Genomic DNA, 18,057 nt, shown 5'->3' on the forward strand with positions numbered 1-18,057 from the left:
GTTTCTGACTTTTTATGCAGCATGAGAAGTTCTGTTTTTACTGAATCAGATCTATTTCTTGTTTGGCGAATTTGAATTTCTGTTTTGGTGCCATTTTGTTTACAAACTGGGATCTGTATAATCATTGGAACAGGTGGGATTTAGTAATGCACTTTTTAGTTGGTTACATAATTTAGTAAACTGTTATCGTTTCCCCTGGTATTGAAGCGTAATCTACATTCTGTCTTTGGGGTTTCTTGACTGGAGTTTTACTGATTTTGATTAAAATCAAATGAAATTGTTGATGCAGATTGCTCCTGGTTATATGATTTAGGGTCTCATTTATTAAACAAAAATGAAGTCCGACTCACCTCTTGATTGTGCTGTATTCCAATTGTCTCCGAGGCGTTCAAGGTGTGAAGCAACCTTCCTTCACATTTTCTAATTGTTTTATGGTTTTGTTGCCAACTAGAGTTGGTAATTTGTTTTTCTTGTTTCTCCTCTTTTTGAATGGGCAGATCTGAGTTGTTTGTTTCAAGGGATGGCAACAGTGAGAAACTAGCATCAGGATTAGTAAAGCCATTTGTGGCCCATTTAAAGGTTGCAGAAGAACAGATTGCACTAGCAGTCCAGTCAATTAAGCTAGAAGTTGAGAGAGATAAAAATGCTGAGACATGGTTTACAAAAGGAACACTTGAAAGGTGAATGCAATGATACTGAGGAAAAATTATATTTCTATTATGGCATTTGGTGCCTTTGTATGCAGTGATCAGTGGATTTTTTAATACTTGATTGGCCTTGGTGCTTCTAGGTTTGTGCGGTTTGTTAGCACCCCAGAGGTTTTAGAAATGGTCAATACCTTTGATGCAGAGATGTCACAATTGGAAGGAGCACGACAAATATATTCTCAGGTAACAACAGATGTATGATCAAACAGAGAAGATTAGTGCAAATAGCAGAACAAAACCATCACTTTTATTTTATTGCTGATCTCCTGTACATTTCATTTCAGGGGGAAGGTGATCCACGTACTGTTGCACAAGGTATGCTTCCTTTCAATTAAACCTTATCAAAGATTTATCATAGTTACTATGTTCTGTCTGGTATGGAGCTTATCTATTGCGTGTGTTGCTGTTTGCCTCTATACTTTGATGAATTTATCTTATCAGTTTGTACCACTATCTATTATGTAAATATGATTCTTAGTTGTTTGTATCATGCATCAAACAACTGGTTTGATTGATATGCTGATATCGCTTGGCCCTTGGATAGTTGGGGCAGGACTGGAAATAGGAATCTCCTCGGATGTAACAGTGTTTTGTCTCTGGCAAGAAGTATGGGTAGGTTCACGATTACACTTTGTTAAAAGGTGTTGAAAGGAACCTATATACGTTAAATAGACAATGCAGATAGCATATAACTTAAACCTAAAAATTACATAAGAGTTGTGGTATCTATTTATGAAAGAATAGAAGAGTCGTGGTATCTTTAGGCTAAATTTATGAGCTGGCGTATCTTTCTAAATATTTGGGCACTTTTTATGTTATCTTTGCTGTAATGATTTATTTAATTACTGCCTAATTTGATGTTAATCTATTCTGTATGTCATTTTGACGGAGGTTCTATATCTGAATAGATAGAAAAGGAAATGAAGTAATTGTAGCCATTGAGAAAAGATAAATTATTTCTTAATTACACATGCATCCATGATTGCACTAGTAGCAAACTGCTTTATATACGTTGTTAGGAGCATGTCAAAATGGGTTCAAGTATTGATACCTTGCAGAGAAACAGATACAACAAATGAAATTTATGATTATTTCACAAATCACCTGGACTCTTATATAGAGAAAATAATGATAAAGCGAATAAAATTTAGGAAAGTGAGGGCTTGTATAAATTTTATAGTAAGAAAAAGTTGAGTTTGGAATTCTAACTTTTGTCTCTCTTGTAACTAATCATAAACAATATGCCTCTCTGCACTGTGCCCTATGGATTATATAAAATGCTATATGCAGGTGATATTTGATGGCTTAATATATTAAGTGGCATGCATGGCCTTGACCTCCGGCAGAGGCTAACAAGTGCCATTTTTTACTTCAGTTGTGGTTCTTCTGGAAACCTCAAGATTTTTCTTTCAATTGATTAATCTTAGCTGATTGATACCAATAAGCTGACAATATTTTGGTCGATTTACTCCAGGTAGGGTTGGAACAGGAGCCACTGCAGCAGCCGAAGTAACTAAGTATCATTTCCACTTTACACCCTCTTTCATTTTATCCTGGTGAATTGCACCTTGCACGTGTGCCCCCCCCCCCCCCCCCCCTGGGGATGTTGGGGTTCCTCTGTTAGCAGTTGAGCAAATAAAATTTGCTCGTGCAAATCTAACTTGAGGGTTTTCTTTTTCTTTTTCTTTTTTTGAGAAAGAACTATCCTTTTTGTTATTGAGACATCGGGGTATATGATGTTAGGATATTTTAGAAAGTGGGATCAGGGAATTTGATGCAGTTTAAAACTTTAAATTGTAGCCTGGGTACTGGAAAACTTGGAGATTTCTGTGTTGGTTACTACTTGAGTGAATCGCTGGAGCTAAGTGGTAAACGACTGTTTATGTTGACTTGGATTGATTTCGTGATTAAATCTATATGTGAAATAGATAATGGAAGAGTCAGTAATTCAATATAATTCCGATTAGTTTTTTATCATTTTTTTCTGTTGAAATTTTTTGTTTTTACTTAATTATTAATCTTTTATTAAATCACTTGTACAGGAAGGAACTACTAAGGGCTATTGATATACGACTTGGTGCTGTTAGGCAGGACTTAACTGCAGCTTGTGCTCGTGCTTCGGCTGCTGGTTTTAATCCTGACACTGTTTCTGAACTGAAACATTTTGCAGATCGATTTGGTGCTCATCGCTTATAGTAAGTAGTACTCTGGAAATTTAATCTCAGGAGTCTCTTTTAAGTAACATAACTTGATTTAACATAGTCTAATAGGCTTCCTTTATGTAACTTGAAATCTTTTTCTTAATTCCTAGTGAGGGTAATTCCCATTAAATCATTATAATTAATTAATTGGATTTAATGGTAAGCTGAGAAGCTCAACGAATTGAGAAGGCACTAGAAAGGGCAGATGGTAAAACGCTAAAATATGAATTGCATGAACTGTCATTTTATGGAAGGTATGGAAGTTAGAAGTGCATTTTCTGTTGGCAAATGTTGAAAATGCTCATTAATTATTATAATTAATGTTAGAGAATAGTATAAACTATTAATGCAACCTCACTGATCATTTTAAGTTTTTGGGTTGAATTGATTTTTTATTAGAGCCTCGGTGAGGGTTCTATTCTCACCCTTTAAGCCCAGTGTGTAATTTTACTTATTATCTTAAGCTTTTGATTGAATTGGTTCTTTATCATTAATATTAGGGAAAAATATTTGTCATTTTAAATGACAAAACACTCTTTCTTTTCAAGAGAGAGACAGACACAATAAAATAAATATTTTTTTTTATTTTAAATTAAAAAAAATCACTCACTTTCTTTCTCTCATGATTTTCATTTTTCTGTGTCTATCTCGTTTAGAATGACGTAACTTATGTCGTTTAAAATTACAAACATCAAACCCATAATATTACTATGTTTATATTGAGAATCCTTAATTGAGAAAAAATAATGAATTTATTGGACGACGCAGTGAAGCTTGCAGTAAATATATGTCAATGAACGAAAGTAGAGGATGGAAGAAGGATGATGAGAGGGAAATGCGATCATCAGTTGGGTCAGACGTGTCTATTGACGAGGCTGAAGCTGCCACGTGGCAAGAAAAGAAGGAGGCGCAGCGGCTGAGCGTGCAGGATCGAATTTCTCTGTTCGAAAGCAAGCAGAAGGAGAAGGAGAAAGATAAGAAGGAGAAGAATGAGAAGGAGAAGGAGAGTTCGTTGGCGAAACCCATGGTTGGAGTTGGAGTTGGAGTTGGAGCTGGAGCTGGAAAGTCAGTGTTTCGAAGATGGAGTGACATTAGCATTGATGTGAGGGGTGACACTGACACCAAATGCCCAAGTTCCTTGTGTACTCCGCCATCTTCATTTTCTGTTTTGCATGCCACCTCTACAACTACAGCTACAATTGCAGCAATTACGGCTGAGGCTCAGGTGACGAAGGACTCTTCATTCTCTATCCAACACCAACACCAACACCAAATTAAGGTTGAGGATGAGGATTCCGGCTCTGATTCTGAACACCAACTCCCACTCCCAAAAATGAAGTACCACAAGCCCCAGCCTCAACAAATCAGCAACTCACGCACTAACACCCATGAAACTAGTGAGCTAAATCTTCCTGCTGAACAAGTTTACGAGGTAACCTCAACTGTTCCTGCTCCTTTAGAGCAAGTTCGGCATTCTAAGGGTAAGGGGGTCCATCACGATCATGAACTCAAAATGAAGGCAGATGAGCTTGAAAAGGTTTTTGCTGAGCATAAACTGTCTGCTTCTGTCTCTGTGCGGAGAATTGAGCCCCTCGTCTCCACCCCTCACTTGCATTCCACAAACACTCTGCTTCAACCAACTCGAGATGATGCTTTAAGCGACAGTTTCTCAGATCTCAACTTTGTTGATGATTCTAGAGGAGTATTTTATGACAAGTACATGAAGAAGAGGAATGCTAAACTTAGGGAAGAATGGAGTTCCAAGAGAACAGAAAAGGAAGCCTCCATGAAGGCCATGCACGATAGTCTTGAGCGGAGTAGAGCTCAGATGAAGTCCAAGTTCTCAGCATCAGGTGCTCACAAACCAAATATTAAGAGAGACCAGGTATTCTAATTCTTTACTTGTCTTATGTTTTTTTCGATAACAGCCGAGCTTTAATATTTTACAATTCCAAGTTTTCCTTTCCTGTTAATTACTTAAAACATCTTTATCGGTTCTGATATAAATCCCCTCCCCTCTCTTTCGATAGCATCCAATAGATTCCCTTCAGAATGAGAAGGATGAAGATTTTTCTGAAGAAAAGATTTATGGACAAGATAGCATATTTAGTGAATCAACTTTTGGAGATGGTGGTTCAAGGCAAAGCAAGAAAAATTTGCCTAACAGTAACAGACGTATATCTTCAGGCACACCTCGCTCAACAATCTCATCAGCCAAGATTTCCAATTCCAGTTCTGGCAGTGGCAGGCGAAGAGACAGTCCTCTTACTCAGTCTGTTCCAAACTTGTCTGATTTAAGAAAAGAAAATACACAGCCTTTTTCTGGAGTCAGTAAAACACCAACCCACCCTCAGGTGAGAAACAATGCCCGTAGCAAAGGCGCTCATATCAAGGAAGAGAAGCCAAAGCGACCTCAATCTATACGGAAGAGTTCTGCTAATCCTGCAGAGTTCAACAATTTGTCCCCTTTGAACTCAGATGGGATTGTTTTGGCTCCATTGAAATTTGATATGGAGAAGACTGATCAATTACCAAGGTCCTTACTTAAAAAGGGCTATGGCCTAGGCACTGGTGCTATCAGGATGAAAGCATCAATGGCATCTGATATCCTGAAAAATGAAGAATTTCATGAACTGGTATTTGATGTGGAAGATTCTCTGGCTATAGCCAGAAAGGAGCAGGACGAGATTGAAACTATGACTAAAAGTGGAAAGGTGACACTGAGCCTCCTATCTGAGAAATCTGGGTCTAAAATTGGGGATTCTACGAGGTCAATTTCTCAAGTAGACCCTGTTTCAGCTGCCAAAATGCCTGCTGTTATGCCATCATCTTTCAATGGTGTGGGATCTCTGCAGGACTCACCAGTTGAAAGCTCCTTGTTATGGAATTCACGCATTCCTCATCCTTTTTCTTACCCTCATGAGTCCTCTGACATTGACACTTCTATGGGTTCTCCAATTGGAAGCCCTGCATCTTGGAATTCTCATTCCCGTACCCACAGTGAGTCTGATACTGCTCGAATGAGGAAAAAATGGGGAAGTTCCCCGAAACCTGTTCTTGTTGCTAGTTCATCCCAAAATCAGCCCCGTAAGGACGTAACTAAAGGGTTTAAACGGTTACTGAATTTTGGGAGGAAAAATCGTGGGTCAGAGAGTTTGGTTGACTGGACCTCTGCTACTACTTCTGAAGGAGATGATGAAACCGAAGATGGCCGAGATCTTGCTAACCGGTCATCAGAAGACTTGAGGAAATCAAGAATGGCATTCTCTTATAGTCATCCTCCTGATGATAGCTTCAATGAAAGTGAGCTGTTCAACGAACAAGGTAACATATTCCTTTTGCTAATTCCCTGTTATTAAGCCACTTTTTTGGTTACTGCTTAGCTATTTAAGTTTAACCATTTAAGCAATTTTGTTTTACTAGTATTTTTTTGCCAACTTCCTTTGCTATTCTTCTATTAGGGAATGGATCCTCTTCTCATGCTTTCTATCTCGTTTTGGCCCTTTTGATCAAAGTTTTTCCTTTCATTGATTTTGGTGAGTGAACTAGGATAGGAAGAGGGAACGGCTTGCCAATATTATGTCTCTAATTTCATGATCATGAATTGTATTATTATCAGCGTTTTTTTGGTTGAGCATAATCATGTTTGCGTGTTTGAATTTTCACGTTTTAGTTTAGTTGAGTCGAAAAAAGGTACAATCAAATTTTAATGGATTAATTTGATTCTGAATTCTTGCAGACCAATCCTTGCAAAGCTCCATCCCGGCACCTCCTGCTCATTTTAAATTTAGGGATGACCATATGTCAGGAAGTTCATTAAAAGGTGAAGGCTAATCTTATTCTAGGTCATTTTTATCATACACTTTTGGCATAACAAGTGTCTTTCTGATGAATGAAGTAGTCGGGTACCTGGAGATGATCCTCAGTACATCTTTCTTAGTATTTCATTAATTTTGGTAGTTCCCTCTGGATTAAGGGCATGCTCTCTTGACATTGTCATTCGTGTCTTGCATAAAATGTGATTTTCACTAAAGGGAAAGTAGATTGTATACTATTTGGATTTCTTTTTCTAGATGACATTTAATACAGATTTTAGTAGCCTTCGTATGACATTAGTTACACAAATTTCAATTTGCGCAGCTCCCCGATCATTTTTCTCTCTCTCATCTTTCCGAAGCAAGGGTAATGACTCAAAGCTCAGATAAATGTCAGCAAGCGTGCTGTCAAGTAATTTGGATCATCTTCAGTGATAGGGTGTAAAGGACATTCTTAAGTATGAGACATAAATGAGAGGTAGGCATGATATCATGAGCTATATAAAAGATTTATGATGGGGTTATGTATATTTTCATGGATTCATGAGGTTTTTCCTTGTGCATTAGTTAGTACGGCTGATAATTTTATTGAAATATGCTGATACTTTATTCAATGAAGAGTTGCCAATTGGCGCACTGGGATTGTGATTTTGGCAGTACAGAGGCATTTTTTACCCTTATTTTGATTTAGTGGTGTGATGTATGTCAGAGTTGAACTCTTTTTTAAACGAATCACTCTTGTCAGAGTTAAGAAGATTGATGTGATTGCGAAGTAATATTTGCAAGAAGATTTTTCCCCTGTTCCCGTTTGAAGGGAGCTTTTGCCACTTTACTGCAGTTATTCTTTGATGGACACATTGATGTACTCTTGGCTGTCTTATCTCGGCTATTCATTTGTCTTCACGAAGCTTACATTTCAACTGCTTGTAAAACGTTGAACTGTAAATAGATTTGGCAGTGGATCCTCAGTAGTCATTACCTACCTTGTGATGTTGCGTAATTTGTTTTTTTGCTTAAAGACTCCAATATCATTATTGTAGAATGGAAAAGTTGTAATCCCATTCTATTGCACATTTTATACTCATTTTTTGTGCTTCAATCGGTTATCATTTTTTGACTCTTGGTTCTGTTTAAATAACGCTGTTCTTGCATGAGATTGAAGAATATTAATAACAGAAGTTTTACGTGAAATTCAGTCAGTGGTGAAGGTAACTTACCACTCATGTTGGATCTTGTATAATTTTATGCACATTTGCAAATGTATGATAAGAATTGGCGTCGAATGCTGTGGACTCAATTTTATTATTTAGCTTCATCTAATGCTTAAGTAGGGTTGGCAAAACGGGCCAATCCGGCTCAACCAGTGTTCAATCCGAAAAAAACAAGTCGGATTAGAGTTGATTTGTAAAATAAATGAGCCAGAAAACTCAACCCGACCCGAGTCGAGTTAGGGTTGGCTCACGGGTTGGTTCGAAAAAATAAAAAATAAAATAAAATTTCATTAATGTTATAACTTCTAAATTTTTCTCCTAAATTATTATTTCATTCAATACAAAGACATTATTCAGATAAACCATAAAAAATTTTGTATTTGGACTTGGACTTATTGGCAGTTGGCACCACATTCACAATGTCACACATACTATATAAAAAGGTCCTTAATGCACAGTTTTGGACTTATTGGCAGCTGCAGGGTATTTTTGTTTGGGTCTTTGGAATTGAAATTTTAGGTTTTAGCTTTTGAAATTTTAGGTTTTAGCTTTTCACTTTACCTTCTTTAATTTTTATACTTTTATATTAAAAAAAAACTACAACCCGCGAGCCAACCCGTTTGACCCGTGGGTTAGCTTGATTTTTTTCGAGCTGAAACGAGTCAGATTGACTCGAGTTACTAATTCATTTTTTCCTAACTTAACTCGGCTCATTTTAGCTGGGTTACGAGGCTCATTTTTTCCAAGCCTATGCTTAAGAAGGTTTCAAGAAAGAATAATTAAATATTATGTGATTATGTCACTCTAAAAAAATACAATAATTTAATATATATATATATATATATATATATATGTGTGTGTGTGTGTGTGTGTGTGTGTGTGTGTGTGTGTGTGTGTGTGTGTGTGTGTGTGGTTAATGCTTATAAGGGCATGTTTGATGCATAGTATAGGATACGGCCTGATAGTATAAGACCTGATAGTATAAGGCCTGATTGTATAAGACCTGAATGAATTTTAATATTATCCAGCGTTTGGCACGGTATTGTATTAAATAATATATTGTATAAGATAATATCATCTAGTATTTGGTAATGTACTGTATAATACTATATATGATAAAAATAAATATTTTTAATAAAAATATCCTTTAATAAAGAATTTATATAATTCTTCAAAAAATGTCATGATATTAATTTTTATAAAAATTTATTGATCAGTGTGTCCAAAATATAAATTAATTTTTATAAAAATAAAAGTCTTCATAAAAATTAATATATTGAAAAATTAATTTTTATTTTAATAGATTATAATATATTAATTTTTGAGAATTATATTAGTCAACGATGTTAATACATCAATCAAGATCTTATCAGGCCTTATCCCTCACCCTTAGGCCGGATTAAGTTATACATCGTTTTGATGTATTAAGGGATTATGTTGTATAAGCTAATACTATACGATGGTCATACCAAACAACTAAAAATGTCATAACGTATAGTATAAGCTTATACTATCATGCCTTATACGTCACAGCAAACAAGCCCTAAGAGTGAATGAGATCCAATGAAAATAAGAGAAAAAAAGTGAGATTCATTTACTTTTTTTTTTTTTGGTAAATAGATTCATTTACTTTTATATACATATTGGCTGCTTGAAAATCTTAAACTATATATATTTGTTATAAAATACACAATATCATGGTTTGTTCTTACTTTATAAAAAAGACAAGTATATAAATAGTAGTAAAGAAGTTTATTTATTTTCCCCTTTTCTCCACGCTTCACTGGGTTGGTGCAGCAAGTAGGGTGCAGTTATCGGGGGGCCAGAAGCAAAGGATTGCAATAGCCTAGGTCATAATTAAAAAATAAAGTTTTGTTCATATCGATAAATTCAAGGGTGCTACTGCTTGATGAAGCAAGCAGTGCCTTGGATGGAAAAGAAACATACTCCCTTAAATTTTATTTTCAATGATTGATATCCCTTACTAACTTTACGAGGTCCATTCATATGGAAAAGAAGAACTTTATTCATATATCTTTTTTGGAAGATATTTTTTTTTGGCGATAATGCTATATGGTGGGACTTCGTTACGGAAAATGAATGAATGACTATGCTTGTTGAGATTAGGATTGCAGATTTCTCAATCTAGTTCATTTTCTTATGTATAGTTGTAAATATGGAGAGGGCTTGTAATGACGCCACGCAAGAAATTGACATTGGAATATCCTTACCTTTCTTAATGGTTACATTGTCTCTAACTTAAAAACGAAACATGACCAGATTGAGCCCCACCAACATAGAGACCATAATGTCCATTAAATTGCTAAAAGCGTAAGGCTTTATATATATATATATATATATATATATATATATATATATATATATATATATATATATATATATTATGGTTTGGTGTTTGTCATTTTAAATGAAATAAGTTATGTCATTTTAGGAGAGAGATAGATACAAAAAAATGGAAATAATGGGAGAAAAAAAGTGGGTGATTTTTTTTAATTTAAAATTTAAATAAAAAAATTTACTTTGTGTCTATCTCTTTCTTAAAATGATATAACTTTATGTCATTTAAAATGACAAACACTTTTCCCATATATATAGTTTGTTTTTATAAAGTTACTTTAGATAATTTTATCTAATATTCATCGAAACACGACGTCTTTTTGGATCAGAAATCATAATGTGTTTGTAATTTTAATTTATTTCAGGATTATAATAGTCTTTATTATTGTAATTTTTTAATTTTTTAACTCCAAAACTACATTATTTCGGTAAATATTAGATAAAGTTGTCTAAAGTAACGTTAGATATTTTTTTCTTTATATATATAGGGGAGGGTTTTATTTACAAATTTTTTATTTACAAACTATACTATGTTCTCACGGGAGAACACTAGGTTACACTATGTTCTACGGGGAGTACATAGTGTAGTTTGTAAAAATTTATAAAAAAAAAGTGTGTAAACGGATCATTCCCTCTATATATATATATGGATTTATCATTTCTCAAGCTGCCGGAGATAAAGTTATCTCCGGCTACTAAATCATAACCGTACAAAGATGGATCAATGGTGATAAAGGAAGAAAGAGAAAAGTGGAATCATAACCATTCAAAGGTGAATCAATACATATAAAGAAATAAATAATCAAAACGACGTAGTTTTGGGGTGGCCGGAGGTAAATTTATCTCAAGCAGCTTGAGAAATGTTTTTCCCTATATATATAGGAAAAAACATTTCTAAAGCAGCTTGAGATAAGTTTATCTCCGGCTACCCCAAAACTAGGGATGGCAAAAACGAGCCAACCCGTCCTAAATGAGTCGGGTTGGGTTGGCCTAAATGAGTTGTCAACCCGACTCAACCCGACCCGATACAACCCAAACCCAAACGAGCTAGCCCGCGGGTCAAACGGGCCAGCTTGCGGGTTGGGTATTTTTTTTTTAATTCAAAAAAAAATATGATTGTATTAAAAAAAATAATAATAATATGAAAACTCCAAAACTGCCATACGCTCACATCGTCGTCACTCGTCACTTTCCTTAGCCCTAAGATTCTTCTGCCCCCTTGGATATCTTGTTCACCCTGTTACCATTAACCTTGCATCTTCGGGTCTATTGGCCTATTCTCTTAACAAACGCAATCCACTACTCCCAAGGTGCAATACCCTTTTCTCTATATTTCTCATATTTCTTTTTTATTTTCCCCCAATATATATATGAAAATGGATTCATTGTTCTTCTTCTATGTTGTTGACATTATAAGATTTGTTACTTCAATCTTTTTTCTTTTTCCAATCTGGGTACCTTTGAAGAGATCAAAGTTGGAACCTTTTGGCAGTGTTGATAATTTTAGCAGTTTTGGAGAACAAATAAGACTAGTTCCACAAAAATCAATTTTTTTGAGCCAACTCGCGAGCCAACCCACTGGCATCATTTCAAGCTAACCCGCGAGCTTTTTTTGAGCCAACCCGCGAGATTTATTCCGAGCCAACCCGCGAGCTGATTATCGAGCCAACCCGTGAGCCAACCCTACCCCGGCTCAGGTCGGGCTGGGTTGGGTTTTCTGGCTCATTTATTTTTTCGGGCCAACCCTAACCCGACCCCTTTTTTACGGGTTGAATGCGGGTTGGGCCGGGTCGAGCCGGGTTGACTCTTTTGCCAACCCTACCCAAAACTACGTCATTTTATTTATTTATTTCTTTATATTGATTGATTCACCTTTGAATATGGTTATGATTCCCTTTTTCTCTCTCTTCCTTTATCACCATTGATCCATCTTTGTACGGTTATGATTTAGTAGCCGGAGATATTATTATCTCAAGCAGCTTGAGAAACGATAAGCTCATATATATATATATATATAGAGAGAGGGGTAAGATCCTCTTACACCAGTGTAAGAGTAATAACTCTTACATTCAATCTTAACCGTTGATTTTCGCATATCTAACGGGTATAATTAATAATTAATTAATGGGAATAATCTAATTAATTACATTCGTTTGATGAACGAAAATCAACGGTTAAGATTGAGTGTAAAAAATATTACTCTTACACTGGTGTAAGTTGATCCTGTCTCATATATATATATATATATATATATATATATATATATATATATATATATATATATTATACAAGAGCTAATTTGTCATTTGGTGTCTCACAGAAAGTGTGTCACGTTTCTCACGCTTAAGAAGTATATTATGTTTCCTTGGCTTTCAAGCCAAGAGAATTTGATTGTTACGTGCCTGGCATGCAAAGCTTTAGATGTTCTTTGTTCAGCTATTGGGGAAGCAACCATAGCCATTCTGTTTTGGAAGCTAAGTAGTTTGTCATCTCTGTGACAGAATATCTTACGAGTTATAACCCCACCCCATCACCAAATAAGGCCTCTTCGATTTTGTTTTTTTGGCATTGACCCTTTATTCTCCTCCAGTCTGTCTGGTAATATTGTTCTTTCACTTCGCCTCTATAGAAAGCTTTTTTTCATTGCTTTTCTGCTTACTTTTTATTTTACACCAGGCTGCTTAATTTTCGTAGTTTGAAGATTGAAATTTTCAGTTAGTTACGTATTTGCAACATTATTTGGATCCTTCAGGTGATTAGAAAAAAGTAGAATGGGTTGGATTTTCCAACTTAAATCAGCTTAGGACACAAAAAAGATGAGTCAATTAATAGCAAAGAAGTATCCCAAACATGCATGTTTACTAACACTTTGAAGTATAATTAGAAGAATGGCATCCCTGATACCTGGAGTTCTCCTGAAGCTTCTCCAAAGTATGAACTCTAATGTAAAAGTTCGCGGGGAATACCGCTCAGTCCTTCTGCAGGTGATCAGCATCGTGCCTGCATTATCTGGGTCTGAATTATGGCCTAACCATGGTTTCTTCATAAAAGTCTCCGACTCTTCTCATTCAACCTATGTCTCACTCTCTAAGGAAGACAATGAGCTTATAATGAATAACAAGTTGCAGCTTGGCCAATTCTTTTATGTGGATAGGATCGAGGCTGGTACACCAGTCCCTATTCTTCTTGGGGTTAGACCAGTTCCTGGACGCCACCCTTTTGAAGGCAATCCTAAGGATTTAATGCAGATGTTAGAGCCATCAGAGGGTCCACTGCATCCTGATAATGATGGAGTTAATGGTTCAAAATCCATGGACTTAACAGATACCAAAGAGAATCCAAGTTCAAGGCAGAAGATTGTTATTAAAGAGGAAAAAGCTGGTGTTGCATCCAGGTACATGCAGGGTGTTCTAATTCCAAACTCAAAAGTGAATGTACCAGATACTAAAGTAGGAAGCAAAGGAAATGATTTAGAGAATGGTGTGGATGGTAAGAAGGTGGGATCTGCAAAAGGAAAGCAACAAGAGATTAAAGGTCAGGTATGATCCTAGCCGTGGATTCAATTTATGTATTGTATGATTGTAGAATTTGACCTCTTCTATTCAATTCATCCGAAGAGATTCTGTAGTGTCACCATTTCTGTATAGCAAACATGAAGATCGGGGCAGAAAGAGTAATTTAATGATTCTTTTCTGCATTGCAGCTGAAAATGATTCAATTTCATTGCTAGAATATAATAGAAAACAAATGACAAACATATTGCAGTAGAAATTAAAGGAAACAATCAAGTTTAATGATGATTTTTTTATTTGCTAACAAGAAAGACAATGCAGTGACAATGATTAGTTTTAGCATCACAGGTACTCCCAATGACTCCGACTCGTACTCGAATGGAAGCACTTTCGCCAAAGCAAGACGTTGCTCAGGAGAGTGTGATAGCACCCTCCAAGCGCACTTCTACCAAACGCAGTTCTACTAAACAGGAAAATTTGAACTTGAATGTTTTGTCCAGCAGTAAAGATAAAAGCAAAATCACTGAGGCAATTCCATGGTCCTCTTTGCCAGCCAAACTTTTGAGGCCTGGAAAGGTGCATTGGAATTTACTTTCTCCCTCTCTTTCAATGATCGTCTCCCTTATTCTCTGTAGTCACTTTGCTAATTCAAACATTATCAGAATACCAACCCAAATAAATACCTTGAACCCTTGTGTTTGTCGTCATATTAACATGATTCTTTTTCTAACAATCATATAAACCTAATTTGCTCCCTCTTGTCCACCTTATTTTCATTTTAAAAGGGAATTCTTAGAAGGAAACATCTAGCCTCTCTGGTTGTAGTAGAAGCTCAAAAGGAAGCATCTGCTGCAGCAACTGTACTCAAGTGCCTAAGGTATATAGATTTTTATCTAAATTTTGGCACACATTAGTTAATTAAATGATTTTTTCATTCTATGGAATTAACAAATACTTCATGAGTTCATTCTTTGGTGGTTTTCTACCTTCAGTTATTACCTGTATCTTTCCTTTTCAGTATGTTCGCCAATATCTGCTCTTCAGCAGCATCAGAGAACCCCCATGTCACACTGAACAAGTTTTTTTCTCTTCAACAGCTCATGGACCAGCCAAATGGTACAATTCAGTTGAAAGATAAATCATTTCAACTAGATAAGATTCCATCTCCTGCAGAAAAACATAAACCTGGCAAAAAGGCAGGTTTAATGCCAAATAAAAGCACACCAAAGACTCCAAGACCCTTAACCGAATTATCAGAGACTGAGAAACAAGAATGGGCTAAAGGCGATGGTATAAAAGAGATCAATGAGCTGAGAGAAGTATTTTTGAATGAAACAAGATCATGGTTTTTGAAGTACTTGGAAAAGACATTGGATGCTGGGTTTTCCGTGGGCACCCAAGCGAAGGGCAAGGAGAGTAAAGATTTTGCAGGGAGACAAATGGACCAAGCCAACCATATAGCTCTCACGTTGTCCCACCTTAAGCATGCAAACGACTGGCTGGACAATCTGAGAAGCAGTTTAAACTCAGAAAGTGAGGGGCTGGTGGAGGCTGTTGAAAGACTGAAGCAAAAAGTTTATTCTTGCTTGCTTGTACATGTGGATTCTGCTGCATTAGCTTTGGAGAACCGAGCTTGATTATAGGACTAGAAACCGCTTTACAACAATATAACTACAAGTCTAATGCTATTTATAAGTTAAATTATACAATTTGGTTGAGCCAAGTATTGCTAATGGAAGCTTAGCTTGCTCTGTTTATAAGTGGGGATGGGATATGTTATGCTATTTGTTCCCAAACACGAATAAATAAGGGACTGACTTGAAGTTAAATTTCAATTTCCCTTACAAATCAAAATAAAGAACAGCCTTTCATGGCTCTTGTTCGATCATTCAAAGTTGAAATTATATGATTTTCTGATTGATGCTTGTTGATAAGCACATGTGCAGCCAGTGACGCAGATTAGAAAGCTTTTGATTCGAGGAATAGACGTGCTATTGACAATGTTTGACTGAATGTGATAATCGTAAAGAATACTTCGTTCAATTGGAAATCCTTAATAGTCAATACATGCACAGCACCAGGAAGAACTTACATGGTGATTGACAAAATGATTTATCCAAGCATATTGGAAAAATTCTAGTAATAAGGGAAGGAGGGGATCCACGACGGAGAGAATTTGGGAACTGAAGAAAGCAGAATTTAAAAGGGGTTTAAAGTGATTGCTTTTGAAAGCAATGATAAACTATACAGACTGAGAAATTCAAGATCTAAACCCAAAATGGCTACAAAAATAGCACAGCATTACAACCCCCAAATAGCATATGACATTGTGCAACCTTGCTTACAAGATAGATAGGTAGCACACTATGGTAGTTAGAACAGAAACAATTGAAAGCATATATATAGCAAAGGCGTTTTTAATACTGTCTGAAAGTAAGATTCAATCGGCCAGGGCGTAGATTAGTTTCTTCGAGCAGGAGCTTGGGGGCAGTCATTGAATGAATAGCAGTTACGCCATGAAATATATTTCTAGACTTTCCGGCAAAGATCAAAACATCTCCTGATTCTAGTACAACTTTTTGTGCCTTGTCAACATCCCTCTCATCACCATACAAAAAGTCTGCTGAGTCTCCAATAGAGAAGGATACCACTGGCAAGCCTTGTCGAAGACTTTCTACACTTTCATCCTTGTCCTGCATCCACAGTCCAAAATATGATTACAAAAAAGTATGCACACAGCAGTTGACAATGATTCAATGAGAATATTATATATATACATGCCTGATGAAGACCTAGTCGGCCATTTTGTGAGTAGAAATTGACAATACAAATGTCGGATGACATGGAGGGAAGTATGTTGTGTGGATTAGTGGTTTTAGAATGTTGTTGAATGAGAACATTGGAATCCCCGATTGCTTTCTGAATTAAGTCATGGAATTCAACAGGAATGTCGGGTGGCTCTGCTCCATCAGAAGGGCGTAGGTGTCCATATTGACTTGTCTGAGGATCCCAGTTTTTGCCGAGACACATCATCTTCAAATGCAGTTTTGTCCCTTCAACATAACCAGGCTGGTAGAATCCTCCACAACCCAACCCCAAATTCCTGCATTTTTTCACTATCTTGACCTGATCGCTTAAGGAAATGTAACCCTTCAATAGGACCATCCCAGGCCTCAAAACAGATCCTTTATTACTGCTACTGCAGCCTTTCATTTGTTTCCTTATTTCTCTGTTCTTTACAAGCAAAGGAGCTTTCAAAACAACCGTTCCTCCGCCTTGTTTAGGGGGGCAAATATCAAAGGGTGGCTCCTTCTCTGTTTGTGTTCCCATTCCATGGCTAATGCTAGTAGTGATCGTTTGTGAATTATTATTATCATCATCATCATCATCATTATCCTCATGAGAGTGAGAGTGAGACATTCCACTACAATCAGGATGAGGTGATCCTGACTTTTGCTGCCAAATTTTTCTTCCATCTTTAGTAACCCTAGAATTACTGCGACTGCCACTCACAGAAGATTGTTCATCTCCCACAACCTACACCCAAAGCCATCGATCAATGAATCATATGATATCAAGACACGACATAAAATAATTTAAAAACCCTAATTTCTTGATAAAAAGATAAATACGAATTAATTACCGGAGGTGGTGAAGCGGTAGGAGTAGGATGGTTCACACGCCCAGGACCATAACCCCGAGGTTGCCAAGCTCCACCATCCATTGCGGTGCCGGTGGCTGAGGAGTGACGCTGCAACCAAATTATTATTAATCACACTCAACCGTCAACACTGCGTAATCAGTAATCAATCAAATTATTAATCCTCCCAACGAATTGTCAAAAGAAGGTGTAGAGGCCCTAGGGTTCTCAAATTTCCGAAGTGACCTTTTTTTGGTACAATCCCAATTCCCAATTCCCAAGTGTCTTTTGGGTTACCGACCTTTCCTTTTCCGCTGGCACTCTCCCCAACAACCCCCCATCATCGGCCCACACTTCCAAGTATTACGTAAAAATGTGAGACTTTAATGTCTGTTGAGATCCAATGAGCTCAAACGACATTGTTTTGAAGTTAAGATTTTTTTTTTTATTTTAATTTATTTTAAGATTATATTAATTTTTACTATTATAATTTTTTAATTTGTCAATTTAAAATAATATTATTTTGAATTTATTGAATATAATTTAATCTTCGATAACTAAACAAATATTGATCTCAATATGTATATACATATTCTTCTAGGTTGTTACAACA

At 36.3% G+C, this 18,057-nt stretch overlaps 3 protein-coding genes across 3 annotated transcripts; 2 read left to right on the plus strand and 1 right to left on the minus strand.

The window, feature by feature from the left end:
* Window positions 1-334: 334 nt before the first annotated feature.
* LOC133297622 (uncharacterized) lies at window positions 335-7,308 on the plus strand. Its single transcript, XM_061496788.1, has 11 exons — window positions 335-400; window positions 505-680; window positions 791-902; window positions 1,472-1,490; window positions 2,197-2,224; window positions 2,750-2,902; window positions 3,677-3,858; window positions 3,943-4,793; window positions 4,939-6,232; window positions 6,648-6,731; window positions 7,049-7,308. The coding sequence occupies exons 1-11, from the start codon at window positions 335-337 to the stop codon at window positions 7,111-7,113; spliced, it is 3,030 nt and encodes a 1,009-aa protein (XP_061352772.1). The 3' UTR covers window positions 7,114-7,308.
* Window positions 7,309-13,140: 5,832 nt separating this feature from the next.
* LOC133297623 (uncharacterized) lies at window positions 13,141-15,835 on the plus strand. Its single transcript, XM_061496789.1, has 4 exons — window positions 13,141-13,831; window positions 14,153-14,380; window positions 14,590-14,681; window positions 14,823-15,835. Exons 1-4 carry the CDS (start codon window positions 13,181-13,183, stop codon window positions 15,439-15,441), a joined length of 1,590 nt encoding a protein of 529 aa, XP_061352773.1. The 5' UTR covers window positions 13,141-13,180; the 3' UTR covers window positions 15,442-15,835.
* A 17-nt stretch (window positions 15,836-15,852) lies between these two features.
* LOC133297621 (uncharacterized) lies at window positions 15,853-17,790 on the minus strand. The gene is made up of 3 exons (XM_061496787.1): window positions 17,448-17,790; window positions 16,586-17,341; window positions 15,853-16,497 (listed from the first exon to the last, which is right to left on the minus strand). Exons 1-3 carry the CDS (start codon window positions 17,526-17,528, stop codon window positions 16,222-16,224), a joined length of 1,113 nt encoding a protein of 370 aa, XP_061352771.1. The 5' UTR covers window positions 17,529-17,790; the 3' UTR covers window positions 15,853-16,221.
* Between the last annotated feature and the right edge of the window lie 267 nt (window positions 17,791-18,057).

This window comes from Gastrolobium bilobum, unplaced genomic scaffold, assembly GCF_033153095.1.
Source record: "Gastrolobium bilobum isolate Gb01-03AN ecotype WA unplaced genomic scaffold, APGP_CSIRO_Gbil_v1 utg18271, whole genome shotgun sequence".
Classification (NCBI taxonomy): Eukaryota; Viridiplantae; Streptophyta; class Magnoliopsida; order Fabales; family Fabaceae; genus Gastrolobium; species Gastrolobium bilobum.

Coding starts and splice junctions, on each gene's coding strand:
- LOC133297622 (XM_061496788.1), top strand. CDS start 335: ATGAAGTCCGACTCACCTCTTGATTGTGCTGTATTCCAATTGTCTCCG. Junction 401..504: donor CGAGGCGTTCAAGGTGTGAA/GCAACCTTCCTT, acceptor GGCAGATCTGAG/TTGTTTGTTTCAAGGGATGG. Junction 681..790: donor ACAAAAGGAACACTTGAAAG/GTGAATGCAATG, acceptor TGGTGCTTCTAG/GTTTGTGCGGTTTGTTAGCA.
- LOC133297623 (XM_061496789.1), top strand. CDS start 13,181: ATGGCATCCCTGATACCTGGAGTTCTCCTGAAGCTTCTCCAAAGTATG. Junction 14,381..14,589: donor AACTTTTGAGGCCTGGAAAG/GTGCATTGGAAT, acceptor TCATTTTAAAAG/GGAATTCTTAGAAGGAAACA. Junction 14,682..14,822: donor ACTGTACTCAAGTGCCTAAG/GTATATAGATTT, acceptor TTTCCTTTTCAG/TATGTTCGCCAATATCTGCT.
- LOC133297621 (XM_061496787.1), bottom strand. CDS start 17,528: ATGGATGGTGGAGCTTGGCAACCTCGGGGTTATGGTCCTGGGCGTGTG. Junction 17,342..17,447: donor CTACCGCTTCACCACCTCCG/GTAATTAATTCG, acceptor CTTTGGGTGTAG/GTTGTGGGAGATGAACAATC. Junction 16,498..16,585: donor GCCGACTAGGTCTTCATCAG/GCATGTATATAT, acceptor CTGTGGATGCAG/GACAAGGATGAAAGTGTAGA.